Here is a 19,820-nt window from a genome sequence, read left to right as displayed (position 1 = left end):
GGGATTTTAAGATTAATTTAGGACAAAGGTGAGTATGGGGAGGGAGAAATTGCAGTAATATTTATTTTACTGCCTGTTTTTTTTCATGGTTTTAGCACAGTTTCCACTGAGATACAAACTATTTACAAACCAGTTGCTAAATAAGTCTCCCAGTGAGACATGGATGAAACTCTATAGCGCTAATGTTTCCATTCACATCAATGAGATGGGTGGTGTGCTGGCCATCTGTTATATAAACCCGAATCGGATCTGAAATCCTTACACCAAAGACCTGATTTTTTTATGCCATCGCTTTTATGGAGGTGTGCCATAAAAACGGCCGTGTGCTGGCAACCTGTGCAACTGGACCCCTTTAAATCTGTGTAAAAGTGATGACATTTCAAGCACCTCAGCATCTCTTAAAATTAAAACAGCTAATTGCATTAAGGTCTGTGTATTGAAGAGATTATATTCTTGCTTAGAGTTTGTTTCCCCCCACACACACAATATCCCTGATGGGGTCCACAGCTGTGAGAGCAACAGTGTGCACGACAGACTGCCTTACGACTGGCAAGCCAACTGGAAGGAACACCGAGCCCCACAAGGATTGCTGGACCCGGAGGGCTTTCAGCTTGTGAGAACAATGAGCTAATTAAAGGCTAAATAAACGGAATGTCCTTCTAGCTGAAGTAAAGATAAATAAATAAATGCCTGCGTGTTGTTCCAGAGGACTGAATAAAGACAAAAATATTTGTGTCGTGTTTACCTAGTAACGTCTCTTTGGTTGGGGAAGGTCCCTCAGCAGTCTTGGGGAATATATGGAAATGCAGAGTTCCTGATTTCTTTTTAATCTGTTGTTTTATTAGGGGCTCAGCAAAGGTAATGAAAAGTATGTGGGGTTTTTTCATAGTTTACAATTTGTTTAAAAATGTCAAAGTTCAAAGTTTTAAAAATCTCAGTATATATTTTTACCAAATGTCTTCTTAGCTACCGCTTCACTCTCACTGGCGAGCTCTGCTTCTGCTCCCGCGCTGGTGTTTCGCTCGCACGTCCCGCTGAAGGGGCTCTGTGCTTTGTTTGCAGACCTGTGGTACAGCATATGCTGCTAATGCACCTCTTCAGCTCTTCAGTTATGAAAATCATCTTAGCCTTCCCATCCTTACGTAGTGTCACTAAGAAGGGGAATAGGAGCACTTAAAAAATTGGTCTCATATTGATGCTTTATTCCCTTTGCATTTTCTATGGGCCACATTTTTCAGTTTGTTTAACTAAACCTGGGTTAAATACATATTTAAGGAGCTATACCTGAGACGGATAATTAGGAGTGAATTTAATTTCAGTCATGTGTAGGCCATTAAGACTATTTGTATTTAAAGTGAAGCGCTTGCTGAAGTGCTTTGCTGAAATGGGCCTTCGGAGGAGTCTAATTTTGGAAGGACTAATCAGTCGCAGTTCTCAGCTAAACCTCGCCTTGAGGGTCTTTGAGAAATTAGGTTCCCAAACAGAAATTTGAGTGTCTCTAGGCACCCATTCTGAGAATATGTGGCCACTGCCTTAGGTCTCGATTTTCACGTCTCCCATTCTCACACGTGAGAACAGTGGGTGTGAGACTCCGAAAGGGGACTGTCAGACTGCTGAAGAAAGCTGCAGCGATGTGTAGTCGGCAGTCTTGACCTAACATCTGCTGAAAAGTGTAATCACACTATTTGAAATGCAAAAAAACCTAAATAAAGTGGTTGTTTGATAATCTATTGAAAATCTAGCAGTAACCTTTTTGTGTTGTACCCCTTAAATGTTGTAAAGATTCATTCTCGGTTGTATATGTAACAAATATTAAACATTTAAATCGTAATTCCTTTAAGAAAATACTGTGGAGTGGGAAAAGAAGTAAGAAATTGGATGCCTGGTTTAGGAAAACAAGTAGACCCAGGAGAATGAGTAGAGAAAACATGTTTTTCTGCTTATTTTACAAGCAGGAGTGTAAAGGAAACAATTCTCTCATTACATGTGTATAAAAATGGGCTTTGAGAGGGACTTCTCCAGGCATGAGACCTCCTAGCATTTTCCTGTTACCTTGATCCTCATCTGCTCCTTTGTTCAAAAATGAACCAGAGGTAAGTTTTTACTGAGACGTCCCGCAGAGTTTCGCACAGAAATAGCACATACGTAAGCACGTCCCAGCCACGAAACAAGGGCAGCAAATATCTCAGCGACTGCGTCAAGTCAGTCAGTGCTCGCTTCTGTTGTCAAGAGGCAGCAAAAATAGTCCAAAAACTGATTAATGCGATTTTTAATTCTGGGCAAAGCACAGAAGAAATGCTTGGATGGATGAAAAGAATGAGCTGGGGTTGATTAAAAAAAGAAAAGAAGGGCAAAGAATCACTTGGTAGGCGGGATGTGCAAGCTCTCGGGGTTATTTAGCGAAAAAATCGTCCAAGCTCAGCCTTTGTCTAAATCATCTGACCTTAAATGGTCTAAACCATGGTCTAAACCATCTCCCACCTATGGTGGGAGAAATTCAAAGTTAGTCTGTTCAAATAAACTCTGCGTACAGGCCAGCTTTTAACTCCGACTGCCTTCTCCCTGCCTGTGTACTCTGCAGAAATCCCAGCTGCTGCGTCATTAGTTATTCCAGCATTGGCTGTGCTCTGCAGTGCCAGAGGAGAGATCACTCCAAAGAAGCTGTATTAAATTTGTAAAGTGGATTGGCACCATAATTGTGGACATCCGGATACCTTGCAAACAGAGATAAGGGACTGATGGTTGCATGCAATACAGCCTGCAGTGTCTGTAATATGTAGCTGGAAGGAGGTAATTCAGTACTGCAGCACTTGGTAACCTTTCAGCCTGCAAACTGTGTGAACCCGAGAAAGTTCTAGTTTTGGGAATCCTCTGATGCTTCTCATGTTGCAACACGAAGACCTGAGGAAGTGCTTGGTTTTGATGTAAGTTTAAAGAGCTACTCTTACATTTGTAGCATCTTCTGGTTTTCTTGGACAATCCTGAAGATATGTTTGTATAATCCTTATGCAGCACAGGATAAAAGTTTTGGGTGAAATCCAGTCCATCTCATGTGTCTGTGGAATGTCATCCGTCTAGATCCATGATGAAGCAGTCTTCCTTAAGTACATACCTAGAGCCCGTACGTAACCGATAGACGTTGGTAGGTGCTTTGGAAGGCTTCCCTGGTGAGATCCTGCCTGCTGCACTTTTGGTGTCCAAGCCGGGTGGCTACAAGTCTCCTTGAGACTATAAAGATCCCGTCCTCCCCCGTTTAACCGTGTAGGCAAATGTAGACACTTGCTGTACACGTACGTGAAACCAAGGTACAGGCTCGTGCCTCTGTGTGCTCTACCAGATCAAATGCTTTCCCAAAAACGCAGACGTTATCCACCCTGATGCTTTATTTGCTCCGTACAATTACCCTAACGATCATCTCCATTCTAGAACACAAGTGGAGAAGGTTTTAACAGAGGGAAGTTTGCAAAAGTGAGGAATTCTGCTCATAACAAAGCCAACTTCAGTCAAAACAGACGTTCGTGCTTCTAGTGCCAGCTGGCTTAACGGTGTTGCTGAGAAAAGAGTCTCCTGCCTGCAGAGGGCATACAGCTCCTCTGTTTTCCCTGCCAAAATGTCTGTGGGACAGGGAGAAAGGAATGGACCATACCTAAAAGCATTGCTGCACATTGCTGGACATGATGGATCAGGGATATCTCCATGTACGCAAGCGTACCAAAAGTGTAATTTGAGTAGAAAAACTGGACTCTTCCCAAGCATCCCTCCACCAAAGTAAATTGATAACTTGCTTAGGGAACACTGAAGCCTTTCTGGGATGTGTGTCCAGCAGGAACATGCTGCGGGTACTCGTGCTCCTTAAGAATCATCTGTTTTCATTTGTGTCTCTCCATTTCCAGAGCTCCCAACACAGTGGCTCCTCTACCTCATTAGCATCCACCAAAGTTTGCAGCTCTATGGATGAAAATGATGGACCTGCAGAAGGTAACATTTGAAGGCTGACATTTCAAAGCAGGCAGTGTAGTGATAACAGCAGCTGTGTAGGAAATGAGTCAGTCTTCCTGCCGGAGAAGGTGGGAGCGTTGCGGGCTGGATGACTCTCCGTGAGGAGGCTCGTCAGTCTTACCAAGCCAGTTAGGTTCACTCCGGGTCAGATTTGACCTGGACATCCTTATTCAGAGGTGGTTTTGCTGCAGGATACTCTGGGCATTAGTTCTGCAGGTGACGCAGTGCTGACTGGATTATTTCACTCATTTTTTGTCTCGTCTGGCGTGGTACTGAAGAACAGTCGTGGGCCTTCACTCAGAAATGATGTCACACTGAGGCTTTGAGCAAGTTGGCTAGGGGGTAGTGTCAGCTCCAGGACTGCCAGTTCACACGCACGTCCACAGCAGCGTCTGCTCGTGTCTCTCCATGCTGTCTGTGAGCTCAGGCACACCCCAGCCTCCTTGTATCACAGTGCTCACTTTTCAGACTGAACCGGCGCAAAGGACAGATGAAGATGCAGTTAAAAGTGCTGTCTCAAGGAGTGTAAATTCAAGTCACGTTTTTGAGAGGCATTTTTTTTGCGTTGCGATATTTAGATAGTAGTTTGTGTCGGCTGCAGTTTACAGTCAGCTTTTAGAGGCATGTTAGGCATTTGTAACACGCTATTTCAAATGCATTTAAAAATAATGGTACATGAATGAGCACTAAAACACATGAGACTACAAGCTTTTCTTATGCTTAGACACTGTGTAATGCAACTTTACCTAAACATCTGGTGCCCAGGTTGCATGCGAGGTAGTATTATTGAGAACATTTGTTTAAAAACAATATTTAATATTGGGGGAGGGGGAGAACTAGCACTTAGCACATGAGGAGTTTTATGGATGTCTCAGTTTACAGGATGTAATAAAATAAGTGCTTGAGTGTTGGACTTCTTTGGTACATATATTTAATCATGCTGTGTCAAGGAGTTCCAGCCCTTTTTGGAGGCTGGTCTGCGCTTGTGCAGATCACAGAGGCCTTTTCATAATTAAAAAAATACAATTTTGGTTTTGTCCTGGGGGCATATTGCTGTGGGAATGGTAAACTGTGTAACACTCGAATGGTGGTATGTTTGAGCCCCAGAAGTCTTATTTTTCATTATTGTATCTGTGTGAAACCTGTTGAGTATATACAATGTCAGCAGCATGGTTTCACTGTACAGTAAGTGAGATACTGACTCTGAATGGTTTCCAGGCTCCTAAACCGTAGACTTAAAATGCATGTTATGTGCAACATCTGTGTTTCCTTCACTAACAATAAAAATGTACTAATGATTCTTTCAGAAGTGTTGGAGGAAGGTTTCCAGGTTCCAGCATCGATAGCAGAGCGATATAAAGTTGGAAGGACAATAGGAGATGGAAATTTTGCTATTGTGAAGGAGTGTATAGAAAGGTGAGGAGGATAATATGTTTATTACTGTAAAAATAATCATTAATGTCATGGTTTTCTAGATCATGTCTTTATTTGTAGAATGTAGCACATGTAATAAGGTAATGTCTCAACACCAGATGATGGAAAAAAAAGAGTGAGTCCAAGGGACAATCTATGAATTTCATTCTTTGTGGGTTTTATCTGATTTTTTCTGCTCCACTCTGCATGATTTACCAGTTCTTTGTGTCAAATCTTTCTCGGTGAAATGACATCTTTTCTTGCAGTATATTCTTGCAGCCTTCCCTTTACATTACACCGTGGAAACATTTCACATGTAGAAACGTTCTGTAAAGATGTCAGGGAGTTTTGTGTGCATGGTGTCGTGGTGGTGGTCAGCACCAAGAGCAGGAACTATCTCTTCTGCCATCTGACACTGAGGAGTAAACTCTTCCATGTTTACCTTTAATTAAATGGGCATCTATCTCCTGCTTCGTTGTATGAGCTCCATCCAACTTTAGGAGCCTGCACTGCAGACATCAAAATCTAACTTCTTCAGTGCCCTTTCCTGTTAAGAGGTGAGAACAGTCACCTTTAAAGACTGATTTTGGACTTCCACTCCAAATTAGGGAAGTCACAATCACCTCAGTTGTCGGTGTTGCTGAAAGTGTGCAGGTTCACCAGCTCAGGTGTCGGTTTCTACATCTGCTCAGGCAGATCATGCACCAGGTTTGCACTGGCTCTACCCAATGTTAAGAGTGTAAAAAACGGGGGACAAAGAAACGCTCTGAGCAGAACTGCAGGTGCCTCTTGTTGGTATTGTTAAAAATAGGAGAATGTGGGGTAAAAAAGACAGACGGTACCTGTATGTGACATAGTTGTAAGATTGCTCAAGCTTTTCAGAGAAGGCAAAGAACTGCCAGAGCTAGAGATGTCCAAAAGAAAGAACAATAGAGATGTCAGGGCCTGATAACAAAATTCCCCAAGTGACATTTTCTATCCCCTATCACCATCTCTTAGAGAGGGGACTCTTTACCCTGTAAGAATGTGATATTAACCCTAGCGAGTAAGTTAAGATTAGATCTCATGGCAGATGATGATGAATTAGCTTGGCTGGTTTTAAACTGGAGTCTCTTTGGAAAAAGACAGGTCCCACTCTGCATCTGAAAGAGTCTGGCAAGTGAGAGACCATGAAGACAGCTGTTGGGGAAAGGGGGAAGAGTGGATTTTGTATCAGCTGACAGCATGCTTGTGGGACTTGGCCAAAGCTCCTGTGAGGTCTTTAGAGCTCTGTCAGGCTGAGTTCATGGTGGAGCTGGTCATCTGGAGGGCAGTAGCTGTTCAGATCAAACCGCAGGGTCTAAACCCTGAACTGGGGAATATGGAAACCTAAAGGAAGCAAAGAAAACAGTATGAAACCAAGAAAGCACAGTAAAACGCTGGGGGGGGTGGGGGGCACGACTGATGAAAAATGGGTGAAAATATATAACTAGGAAAGAGAAAAAGGCAAGCTAAAAGTAAAGTGAGTAATTACTGAGAGAAATAGATTACAAGGCCAAATTTAAAAAAAGTTGAGGTTTTGATACTCTGTCATTCCACTGAAAATGCCAGTTGTGCTGAGGGACAGTTCAGATGTGCTAGTGTGCATTTTACAACTCTTTCTCAAGCTGAGAGAAAAGACTTGAACAAAATTAAATATAGGTCCCACCACACCTAAAAATAATAACAATTACAATATCCTCGAGAGCTTAAATGAAAACTGTTTCCTGTTCTCTTGTCTATCCCCCTGGTCCCAGAAGTATCCAGTAACACGATGTATCTAGTGAATATGTGCTCAAATAGCATGTTTACTCGGGTATTCCCAGATACATGCTCTTACGGTCTCTGAGCCATACTATTCCTTAGATGCCATTTATACCAGAGAGTTGCTGCTTTGGGAGAGCTTGAAAATGAAGTAGAATAATTTCTGTTATGTTCCGCTTCTAAAGCAGTATACCCTGGCTACCACAAGTGTGCAAGGAGAAATTAAAGGCTCAGGAGGTAAATTAAAGCCAGTACATGTAAAACCCCTTCAAAAACATTCTGCACAGCCTTTCTAAGCAGAAAACACCTCACTTCAAAGTCTGATACGTCCATCATTTGCAGAGCCAGAATTGATGGGGTGATAGGCGGGACAGAGGGGGCTTTTCCACTTTCTTCTGACGTACAGTTCCTGTGTGCATTCGACTTCAAAGCAATAGTGCCATGAGGTGTTAAGCAAGTAGGAATGGGTCTGGTTACACATCTTCATTGCTCACATGGATACTTCTTCTCCAGAGCTGTGGAGACCAGCCCGTGTGCACTGGTTCGCCATCCCGCTGCTTCCAACACCTTCACAGGCATTTTCCTCTGAGAGCGAACCCTCCAATTAGAAACCGATAAACCGTCTTCAAAATTTCCACGTGGAGACTTCTAAATCCTATCTTGTGCCTCTGTGAACGCACGGGCGTGCGCATCCCCCCTCCAGTACATGCAGCACACACACAGAAATAAGGAAGGTAGAATTTTGTCTCCAGTGCAGTGGAAATCTCTGAACTTTGGGAAAGGTTAAAACAGCCGGGGAGTGTGGCACAGCACCCTGGTCTGAGCTAGGGGTCTGACTCTGTGCCCTCCATTAGTGCTCTGGGTCCAGACTTTTATCCAGCCATAAGATGTTGCCTGCTTCGTGTGGTACCTTCTCGTTGTCGGGGTTGAGCAAGAGGTGAGAGGTGAGAGGTGATACGCCCGTTCCACTGCGAGTTTCTGGCATGGCTGTGCGTATTTTTTGGCAGGTGTGTAACTTGCAGCGCTGCTGACAGCCTGCAGTTCTGCAGCTTTTCAGGGGAAAGGATTTGCATTATCTTAGCTTTAATTTTCTTTTTACCAAAACAAAGAGCAGTCAGAGTTGTCATCTGCTCGTTACAGATCTGCTCCATCGTATGCGCAATTTGTCCTGCGGTGTTTTTATATGTGTTCATTTTTAACTTTCAGATACTTCTAAATTCTGACATTTCCTCACTAGCTCAGGTTTCCCAGTGTTTTGGAGTACATGGAGTCTCCCATGGCCAACAAAAACCATCAATTTCGTTTCTCATGACAGAAGGGAAGCATTCCTAGGGCAACCAAGCAGCATGAAAGAGACTCCTATTGAAAGAGGGCATATTTTGTCTGAGTTTGAACCCCAAATACCTTAATTTCCAATGTTCCTTCTCCTACCTCCTCCTTCCATTCTCCAAACATAATGTCCCCTCAATGAGCAACGACTGTAGCCACCAAGCAGCAGCACTGGGAAGGGGCACCCCACATAGAGTGCAGCCCATTTGTAGGGGCAGTGGCATTAAACCCCTTTGGGAGGAAGTGCAGGTATGACAAGTTTTTAATTTTCCTTTGCTTAAGTCTTGAACAGCCATGCTGTACTTTTTTTTTCCAAGTCATAAACATCATCATCCAGTGTGATTTCTTTGCACATTCTTTTAATTGATGTCGTAATACAGACTGTCTTTGCTCCCTGCTGACCTGGGAATTCAAACAGAACTAATATTTTGGGTTCTTTTTTTGACTTTTTACTGAAGCCCCCATTCTCCCTCAAATCAATACCTAGTGGTACATCATTGCCAGAGGAGGACTCCGTGCTTGAATGTGGCAGTGAAAATGCCCAGTTGTTTTCCTTATGCGGTGCTTTCAGTTTATGACTCACTTTGCATGTCCTACTTAACAGACTCTGCACACTTTTAGGCACATTCATTTTTCTGTTTAACTGACTGTTTATCAATTTAATGTATCAATTTAAACAGATTTTTCTAAATGAAGTATGAAAAAAATTCACCCCATTTGCTTGAGAGGTTATTTTTTTTCTTTAGTTTTTAGCCAAACATATGCCTAAAGGCAGTGTATTAGACTTTCGGAAACTCTTTAGATTTTTATTACAAAACAAAAGCGTTTCAATAAGAGCTTTTTCTTATATTATCCGTTCTTCATTTAACATACAGTGATAGTAGAACATGTGGACAGAGCTTCTTGATGTCATCCTCACAGCCATCTTTTGGTTAAGAAATAGAAGTTGATATTGTGAACTTGTCTACAAGCTTAGTTTTCTTTGTGACCATTCTATATGCTAAATATCTGTTTGTGGGAATGATAAATATTATGTGGTGTCCAAAAAAAACCCACCTGGAAGGAAATGTGTTCTCATCCTGAACTAATTCTCTGTAACTTCTTACTGTCTCCAAAACCTTTCGTATTCTGTCCTTTAAGCATCATATTTAACTCTGCTAGGTATCATGTACTTACTGAATACTTAAAACATTATTCCAAGGCCTGACTTTTTTATCTTGGCAGTTGCGAGTGCTAAGATAAAACAAATGGCTCTCCATCTCAAGTAAAAAAATAGAAGTATTTACTATGGCTTTTTTTGTGTTGTTGCTTAATAGACAACAAAAAGTCAGGTTTGAGAAGATTTGGATCTGTAAATGCTGTATAATATATTTACGTAAAACTGCAGAATAAATAACAAATACCAGTACAAAACAAATAATCAAGTGAAACATTGAAATGTCTTCATTTAAAAAAAAAATGCTTAATGCTTTTTTCTCAGACACACGTATTCAATTAATTTTGCTCAAGTTCACAATTCCAGACAGATCCAAGCCTCATTTCTTGACAAAACAAATACTTGAATAGAATTCTTGCCCAGAACTACTGTGCTCAAAATGACAAATATAAACTCGGCTGAGAAAAATATTCAATGTGATTGAACATACAATTTTTCTTTTCTCTTTCCTCAGATCAACTGGTAGAGAATATGCTCTGAAAATAATCAAAAAAAGTAAATGTAGAGGAAAAGTAAGTACACAAAAATAAAATGAGACTAAAAGATGGGTTTTTTTTAAGATACATTTTATGAGAGAGAACTTTGGGAATCTGTTGGTATTTGCCTTCTTCCTGTCAAGACTTAGAATCTTTTTGGTTGAATCCTTTGCCTGCCCTCTGGAGACCCGTGGAGTGTCAGTATAAAAGGCTGCAATGTGCCTTTCTAGATGCGTGTGTTGACTCTCCAGTTAGTTGTGTGTGGGTACACTCACTCCCCTTGTTCTTCACCCCTGTAATTATGTCTCTAGCTTTCATAATCCCAGATGTAATAGAAAACAGAAAAATAATACTAATTATTATAACAACACTGGTCACTATGTCTAAGCAATATGCAAGGTTACTCAAATTGATGTCAGTTTTATAATAAGTTAATTTCTGTTAGCTTTTGAAATCTATAACAAAAGGTTCTCTGAGAAGATGCTGTCATATTTTTAAATGCAATGATTCTGCATTGGGGAAAAAAAATCAGAAGCTTCCGTATTTAATTTTTCTCTGCATCAGAAACATGTCTTTTCCTCCATTTCTTTTTCTATGCTCCACTCTCTGTTCCCCTCTCAGTTGTCACACTGCTGTTGTTTCTGGATGTGTTCCTTCCATATTGCTGGTAACGTCTGTTACCTTTTTAAAAAACACTGAAGGGTCCACACAGGTCCCAATTCTCTGCATTTTCCACTGTACAATGGAGGCGAAACTTTTTCCCACCAACCCATAGTCATTAAGGATTTCTTTGGTGTGGCAGGAACACATGATCCAGAACGAGGTATCCATTTTAAGACGAGTCAAGCATCCCAATATTGTACTTCTGATTGAGGAGATGGACATGCCAACTGAGTTGTACCTTGTCATGGAACTTGTCAAGGTGAGTATTGTGGAGACAAGCTGCTTATTAAGAATTGCTTCAACTGTACTGAGAAATTTCATTGGTACTAAAGCTTACTAAAAATCATGGAATCACAGGATAATTTAGAATGGAAGGGGTCTCTGAAGGTAGTCTTGCCCAGCACCCTAATGAAAGATGTGTAACCCACTGTCAGATTTGTTTTTTGATAGCTCTCAAATATTTCAGATGTTTGCCTAACTTTCTGTAAGCCACACTCAGAAGTGCTCTATGGACAGTACTTTGGAGATCACCAGTTTGCTCCCCCAGAAGAAATCTCTTTAAAACATTTTATCTTAAAGAAATGCATCTGCCTTGAGGTGAATTCAAAGTACACCCAGTCCCAAAAACCATAAATACCAGCCTTCAAAACTCAATGTTCTTAGTTAAATAGAGTTTAATTAAATTGTATTAATTTATGTTACATTTAAACAATATTACCTGTCTTTTTTTCTCTATGATTTATACTAACACATTGTCAGGCTTGCCTCCTTGATAATATTCTAAATTTAATTTGGAGGAGGTGGGAAGATGAAGAGAAAAAAACTGCTATTTAAAGCATGGTTCTATTCTGAAAAGTAAGTTTGCGAACGCAGTATTTTATATTTGGGACCCTACTTATTTCTTCATAGTAACTTCCAGGTTTCATATTCAGTAAGTATTCAGACTGGATTGTGAAACTCAGACCAGGTCATCCATCCCTTGCCCCCATACTGTCAGCAGTGAAGTGCAAGAGGTATGAATTTAGATCTCGGTTCTGGAACTAATACACAAGTATGTCACTGTGCATAAAAGGTGGTAAAAATACATTTGAGTAAATTGTGCAAATTAGGGCAGAGGTCCACTGAGGACACCTTGTCCTCCATACTTCAACAGAATACACCTGTTTTTCACGTTTGCTAATGGGATTACCTATTCTCCTTCCTTCCTCAACTCTTCTGTGGGAAGGAGATCTTTGCAGCAGCCACCTCCATTTCTGTATCTTGATCAGCACATTCTCCTGGGACAGCCTATCATGCCTACCCCTGGGAAATCCATGTTTCCAGTTGTTTAAGGACAAAGATTACAACAAAGCTGTGCAGCAACAGTGTTCGTGTGCAGGCCTGATGTACGCGCACGCTTAACACTTGGGAGCAAGTCGGGCAACCTCAACCCTGGCAGGCAGATCAATTCCACTTACCTTAAATTAAAAGTGTGGACAAGGCAGATCAATTCCACTTACCTTAAGTGTGGATGCCTTCAGCAGACATCCTCTGTACCCAGGGTTAGAAACAGGCACCACCAGAGGCTGTGAAAGAAAGCAATTTTAGCAGGCAGGATTGTTACCTCCTTTGCTCTGGCTGTAGGTGGAGGTTGGGGGATGCTCTTACCACCTCATGGAGATGTTAGAAAGGATGATCCAGGTGTTTTTAAAGAACTTTTCAATCTCTGGACTGGAATATGAGTACAAGGAGGAAGAAAAGCTTTTTTCTTCATTTATACCCCGTGCTCTGTGGCAGCAGTGGGGACACAAGCCGTGTTCCCTGTGCAGAGCTGGGAGGCTGTCGATGTGTGGTCCATGGGTGGATAGTCACAGATTTTCCCTGTCCTTCTGGCAGTCTGAGACAGCCGTATTATCCATGAGAAACTCAGGCCATGCCCCACAGCTTAGGAGATGGAAACATTGTCCTCTTATGTTTTAGTCTGCCCAATTTGGCTTGAGTGTGGTTATGGAGCTTATGGTCCAGCAAACCCTGCTGTCCACCACCTCCAAACTCTGAGGAAGCACACTGGGGCCTGCTGGTGGCAAGGAACTGACAGGGTGCCAGAATCCCCATTTAGTCTCTGATGAAGAGGTTAAATCCTAAGAAAAAACCCAAAATACTGGCATTCTTCCACACCACAAATCCCTCTCTGTAACCAGTCCCAGAAGAATATCCCCACCTTCTCCATAGTCACAGCCCACTCTCACACTCAGGAGTGAAATAGCACAGCTTCGTATCAGATGCCATTAACCATCTAACTCTATTTTTGTCATAATTACTGCTCTTTTCTATGGTAAGTGAGCTCGCTCTGAGATCCACGTTACCATAGGTTTTCCCGTTGTTCAGAGGTACCTCAGTACTCCTGCACAGCGCTGTCATCCAGCGTAGCCGCAGCTTCAGCCTGTATCGACGCATTCTTCATCGCGGCCCCATGAGGTGTGCTAAGAAGTAAAAGCTGTGCCTTGTCTAACATGCCAGGACGTAAGCACACAGCCGGTTTTATGGGTGCAACCTGCTGTGCTATTCATGCCTGAAAGATGTTCAAACTGTAGTCTCCAGTGGGTTTTTAATCAAAGTCCTACTCAGCTAAATAACAGAGGAGGGGACCAAAAACTCTTACAAAATAATGAGCCTAAATTTTTTATATAAAGAAAACCGTCCATTATATTTACTTTCTGGAAAAAATCTGGGGGTTTGCACTCTTTCTTCTTTACTCTTCAGGATTGCTACACATACCAAGATATTTGTGCTTTTAGTTATGCTATAGAAAGGCTTTATAGACATCTCTGTAGTTCAGATATCCTAGAGAGCACCGTTTTATGTTCTTTACTTTTATGTGGAATAATAGAAGAAATTTAGAAAAAATGTCCTAATCCTGGGAAGTTAACTTTACTTCTTTGAAGCAAACATTTATTCCTTAATATTTAATTAAAAAAAAAAACCCACCTTGTTACACTCCTTAGGCACCGGAGAAGGTATTTCTGGAAAGACATTAATTGCTAATTCACCAGTTGCTGATGGTTACCATTTCATAGCGGGCACTGTTAGAATTGATTAACCATCTGTTAGTGACTGACTTTTGAAGACCTGACTTTAAATCAAACTCACAGACAGGAAAGAAATTCAAGGAGAAAAGGCTTGATAGTGCAGAGCACGGTTTCAGTTAATACCACCCTGCATTAATTGGCAGTAACATGTTTGACATAAGTGGCTGCTGCAAGTACTGCCCTCACCTCATGGCAGATAGGCCATTCATTGCTTTGTAAAGTGTAAGAAAAAGCACTTCATAAATACAAATATAAACACATTGCAAGTGGTGCTTGTAAAAGGAAGCAAGGACCTGGCTTCTGGCACGTTGCCTTTTTACACAGCGAAACAAAATTGTTATTCAAACCTAACAGGGGTTTGGCCAATTTAGCAAGCAAGATTTATTGCAGAGTTTCCTTCACTGCTCCAGGATATGATTTCACTTTTGCAGAAGAAAAGAGAGATTATATCATTTACATAACAAGGTAATAAATAAATAATTGGTTACTGTACTCCGAAGTATACTTCCTCATGTGCACAGATGATAAAAACTGGATTCAGATGTTAGTGGTCCCGTTTCACTCCAGAACAGGGGATTTAAGACTGAAATGTCATCCTGAACTCACCCCTTGTGCCTGAATAAATGATAGTGACCTGCTGTGTGAATTGGCTAAGCAGAACCTTGCAGGTTCAAGTGCTCTTTAGGGAAAGGGAAGTCTGAAAACAATTCTGCCTGATACAACAGTCAGCTCTGTTAACCCTTCACAGGACATCACCTCTCTGTTAACTGCAGAGAATGCCACAGACTAAATATATGCTCTCTTTTCTTAAGCAGGCTACCTGGTGAGAAATGTTACTGAGTAAAGTGGGCTGCTTAACTGGAGAAAATAATTCTGCTTCAGATCGGCTTGACCGCCTCCTAATGTGCTCTGCAGCCTCTGTAGTTTTCTGAGTTTAAGTTTCTCATGTGCGTGCACATTTATGCTTTTTCTTCTGAGAGTAGACCAAAATTTTCCCTTCTCTTTTTAAGGTTCAGCTTCTTTCCTTCTCACCCCGCACATCTCAGCTCAGGCTATTTTCTTTGTTTTGAGACATCATCCTTTGTTGATGTTATTGACACTTCTCCTGAGCATCTGGAACTTATTAGATAAGACCAAAGATCTGTCTAATCCACTACTTCATGTTAAAAAGCAGCTGGTACAGGGTCTTCACAGGAAGGAGCTTAGGGAAGATAGATTATTTATCCCACATATTTTGCCACATGCTGATATCTAATACGTAGGGATCAGTTAATGGCATGAAGTACATGGTATTGTACTTCTGCCAAATATTTGGCCTCACTCTCTAATTCTCTATCTGGTTTGGTTTGGCCTTTTCTTCCTCCTTTTCCTTGACACTATGTATCTTGATGTATCTTGATGGGGAAGAGGTTTTCATGTGGTTCAGATTCGACAATGGTTGGCTGCAAGCAGTTTCCAAAGCTGCGCTTTGCATCTGCAGTGGGAATAAATCTGCCCTGGCAGACTTCAGATCACCTCAACAATGCAAAATCTTTAATAGTTTGTTCAGGGGGGTTTTAACAAGCAACGTCTATTGTCTGAGGTTTGAGTCTTTGGTGGTTGTCTTTCCTACCTCTTTCTCTGTATCCATGATTCCTGGAAAAATATTTTTTTTAATTCTTCCTCCTCCCCCTTTCCCTTTGTGAAAACAATGTTTTCTCTGAAGCTGAACCTTAAAAACACCCTCCAAATAACTTGAGTCTGTTGATAAAATCTTGAGAGTTGGCAAAGCTGGGACTCCTCTGTTGCCTTCAGAAAATACCTACTTTTTCCTTAAAATACAGTCTCCTATGATATATTTTTTTTCCTTGATGTTTTGGCTGCAGCAGGGAATTTTTGCATTGTTTTTGCAGAATTGTCATTTCCATCCTCTTTTGTTTTTCTGTTGGTCTGCGTTTCCTTTATGGTGCTGCTTTGATTTTGGCCAAAGGCCCAATACCTCTGAGGAGTGTCTTTTACAAGATGTTTGTTTTTCCCTCCACTCTGTCAAGCTTCCTCCTTAGTCTCTTCTTGAAACTTATTTTTTGGTCTTTCTCCAAGAACTTACATGTTCTTCTTCCCACTTGCCAACTCAGCCCTGGAAATACAGCCTGAATGTCATGGCTGCCTCAGATCCCTGTGAAGATCATTGCAACCTCAAGGACTTACACTTAATTTTCCTTCTTTTTGTCTTTCTCCCTTCTTTTCTTGTTTTTCTTTCCCGGGAAGTAGCTTTTTGCTGAATTAGACAGCGTGATGAGCTGAAAATGGGACAAGCTGCGATCTGTATTTGTAGCTGTGGTGAAATACTAATATTAATTCTTAAGTGTCTTCCAGTATGACAATCTGAGATATGTGCAGGGAAGTTTCTCAGTATTAGCTGCAAGAAGACCATCACACTACCAAAAACTTCACATCTTGTGTAGAGAAAGTAGTTTCTAAAATCCATGTTTTCAAAGTTTTATGAGATGGACACAGACTTCTAAAACACACTAGCAGTAATGAGAGGTAGCCGGTTTGAATTTTGCTCAACTTCATTTTTCTGGAGTTCAGTCTGACTTTTGGCAAAAGTTTGATGCCAGCCTGTTTGAGATTATAACAGGGTGGCAAGGGTTGGTGCGTGGCATTGTGGCAGGCAAGTATGCAGGCATGCCAGAAATTTGCCACAGGGGCTCTGAACACACAGGTTGGCAAGTGCTGGACATGGTACAAAAGCAGCAGGAAGTGGGAACAGTTTGCAGGAGAGACTCGGGCCTCTCGGCTGATCTACCGAACCCTGACAAATGGTTCTGAGTTACTGATATGTTCCGCTGCCATTATGGGGGATGTCATCACAGTACCCAAAGTTTATAGCTGCAAGGAAACTGTACCGCTTGGCCCTCCTCCTGCTCCTCTATAAATGATGCTCCTTGACCTTCCCTAAAGTATTCAGTCATTTCACAAGCAGTGTTGCTTATATGCCATGGTCATTTTGCTCCAGGGAGGAGATCTTTTCGATGCTATTACTTCCACCAACAAATATACAGAGCGGGATGCCAGTGGGATGCTTTACAATCTGGCCAGTGCCATCAAATATCTTCACAGCCTGAACATTGTCCACAGGGATATCAAGCCGGAGAATCTACTGGTAAGTGAAAATTCAGCTTTCGGTATTGTTGATAACTTGGGATTGTGTGAGAGGAGGTCTGTGCTTCTCCCTCCCTCCACACACACACTGAGTTTATTTCAGTCTGTTAAGTCATTGGTGTTTTAATTTTAACCTTAGCATTGTAAAGCTCTCCTAAGAATAACAGCTATCACAAAAAGTACTGCAACATCAGCTGATATGTCTAGACTGTTTCCCAGGACACAGCGACAGAGTCATTCCAATGATCACTAGAAGTGACCTTTCAGTGAGCTGCAGTGTAATTTCAAGCTTCTCATAAATACAAAGGTGTTCCGTCCTCAACAGACCAGTCTGTACTTCTGCAGCTGCCTCAGTAATTACCAGCAGTTCAGTTCTACAAACACGGTGGGTGTAAGTGTTGTGCCTTAACCATGCAGTATGTCAAGGCAGAACTAGGAAGAGATTTCAGAGTCCTTCCCTTCCCTGCTGCATCTCCCAAATAATCCCCTGAAAAACATTCCCTGGCAGTTAGTCCTTCCTCTGAGAATTTTATTCTTGAATGCAGCAATTGTGCTCTCCAACTGACAAAGTTTTATTTCTTCTGAGGAATTAATTTCTTCTGATTATTTCACTGTTCTCTGAGTTTTCCTGAATTTGCTGAAATGTTCCAGTATCAAGATGTCCCAATTCTCCCTATATTCTGCAACCATAAAGCAATGTTTAAGATACCTAGAGTATCAGTTCTCTCACCTGTGTGCTCTCTGCCATGACTTAGTGCTTCTAGTCCTGTTTGACACTGAAGAAGTTTTATAGGAAAGTTGACTCAAGTAGATCTTACTAAACTTCCAGGGAGCGGGAATTTTACAGTTGAGGCTTGTCTAGTGACAGGTGCTTTTATAGTTCTGTGTGAGGAAGTAGCCTGCCCTTGTTTTCCAGAAACTGCTGAAAACATGTTGGGTGGAAGTCGCGCTAGGCGCTAACGATGGATACTCCTTTCACAGCCCTTGTGCTGGTGTTTGTGGGTGGCTGCATGCAGAAATTACAGCAGTCATACCAGGGTTTGTTAATGCTGTGACTTGGAGTGTGCAGGAGAGTCTTGGTCTGGGGCAAGGCTTGCCCTGCTGCTGTCCTGACATGTCCCTAAATGCCTCAGGTCTGACAACAGTAGAGTTAAGCTTTTGGGGGAAAGGAGGAATGTAGGCAGGAGGTAGGGGCAAAAGGGGGAGGATTAGATTTGCCTGCCGAGCTGTAATTACCTGCTGCCAGGAATGATCACACTTTTTGCACTGTAGGTGAATTGTTTCTGAGTGATTTCTCTGGTGCTGTGCGTACGTAAAGGTCCTACATTGGTGCTGATACTGAGCAGCGTGGATGCAGCATCCTAACTCTCACAAACCAGCATGAGTCACAGATTATGTGACTTCTCTAAGGTATATCAGGTATATCAGGAACAAACGCTGTTTTGGGAGAGTGCTTTGGAACCAGCCTTACCTGAGTTCTGACCCTGTCTGTGGCCTTCTTGTCTCTAGGGCTTTATGCTTTTATCTGCTTATCTGTCAAATGGGATGGGTAGTTCCTTGTATCACAAGATTGTAATTAGGGTTGTTTTCATGACATTTATAAAACATTTGCAAAATGCCATATGTGTCTTAGCCTTTTTGTTGCTAAACACCTTCTACTTGCCTTCTGCAGCCTGGCTTTTGCTTGCAGCTCTGGAACTCTTCACCTAAGTGGTCATGGCGGTATTTTTCCCTTGTTGTTCTTGTGCTGTTGCTTTCATGCTGTTACTGTCACGGTCTTGCGCTTGCAAACCCCAGTAGTGTTGTTAGAGCAGGTTCTTCTGGCAACCAGGGTGAGAATCTGCCCTTTTCCCCCTCAAGTCTTTTTCCTACCCATACGTTTTACCTTTAGGTTTAGAGGATCCTGTAACAGGCGTGCCCAAGGCAAAGCAGCGAACCAGGGGAGCAGCATCTGCCCCAGTCAATACATGCCCCAAGACTAACAGCCCCTGTATCAGGAAAAAACAACAGGGAGAATGGGCAAGGCCTGACAAAAGGTATAGAGTTACTACAGGAAAAATATGGGGAGTGAAGAGGAACATGCTGCTCTGGAGAGGGTGTCTAGAGGAAGATGCTCGTCTGAAGCCTACTTATTGCATCTCTTCCTGACTCCTGGGAGAGCTACACTTTCACCTTCCTCTTTCTCTCCTTTGGGTATTCTTTTTCCCCAGAAGTAACTTTCAAGCTTAGAGCTGAAGGGTGCCATCAGCTATAGACCCTTGTCATGGTTTAACCCCAGCTGACAACTAAGCACCACACAGCCGCTGGCTCACTCCCCTCACTTTCCCTTGGTGGGATGAGGAAGAAAATTGCAAGGGTAAAAGTGAGAAAACTTGTTTAATAAGTAAAGCAAAAGCTGCACATGCAAGCAAAGCAAAGCAAGGAATTCATTCACCACTTCCCATCAGCAGGCAGGTGTTCAGCCTTCTCCAGGAAAGTAGGGCTACACCACGCGTATCGGTTACTTGGGCAGACAGGTGCTATAACTTTGAACGTTTCCCCCTCCCTTCTTCTTCCCTCAGCTTTATATACTGAACATGAAGCCATATGGTCTGGAATAACCCTTTGGTCAGTTGGGGTCAGCTGTCCTGGCTGTGCCCCCTCCCAACTCCTTCTGCACCCCCAGCCCACTCGTTGGTGGGTGGTGTGAGAGGCAGAAAGGCCTTGACTCTGTGTAAGCACTGCTCAGCA

General features: G+C 42.2%; 1 protein-coding gene across 1 annotated transcript in view; it reads left to right on the top strand.

The window, feature by feature from the left end:
* Positions 1 to 19,820, top strand: part of DCLK1 (doublecortin-like kinase 1) — a gene marked incomplete at its 3' end in the record, with an annotated part of 54,323 nt that overhangs the window by 14,569 nt on the left and 19,934 nt on the right. Inside the window, exons 3-7 of the mRNA XM_010155157.1 lie at positions 3,894 to 3,978; positions 5,307 to 5,415; positions 10,194 to 10,251; positions 11,018 to 11,137; positions 16,945 to 17,091. Of these exons, the coding sequence (XP_010153459.1) occupies positions 3,894 to 3,978; positions 5,307 to 5,415; positions 10,194 to 10,251; positions 11,018 to 11,137; positions 16,945 to 17,091 (519 nt within the window). The remainder of the gene's footprint in view (positions 1 to 3,893; positions 3,979 to 5,306; positions 5,416 to 10,193; positions 10,252 to 11,017; positions 11,138 to 16,944; positions 17,092 to 19,820) is intronic.

This window comes from Eurypyga helias, unplaced genomic scaffold (assembly GCF_000690775.1).
Source record: "Eurypyga helias isolate BGI_N326 unplaced genomic scaffold, ASM69077v1 scaffold1077, whole genome shotgun sequence".
Classification (NCBI taxonomy): domain Eukaryota; kingdom Metazoa; phylum Chordata; class Aves; order Eurypygiformes; family Eurypygidae; genus Eurypyga; species Eurypyga helias.
Note: the sequence above shows the minus strand (reverse complement) of the source record. Positions and strands in the feature narration are given on the sequence as shown.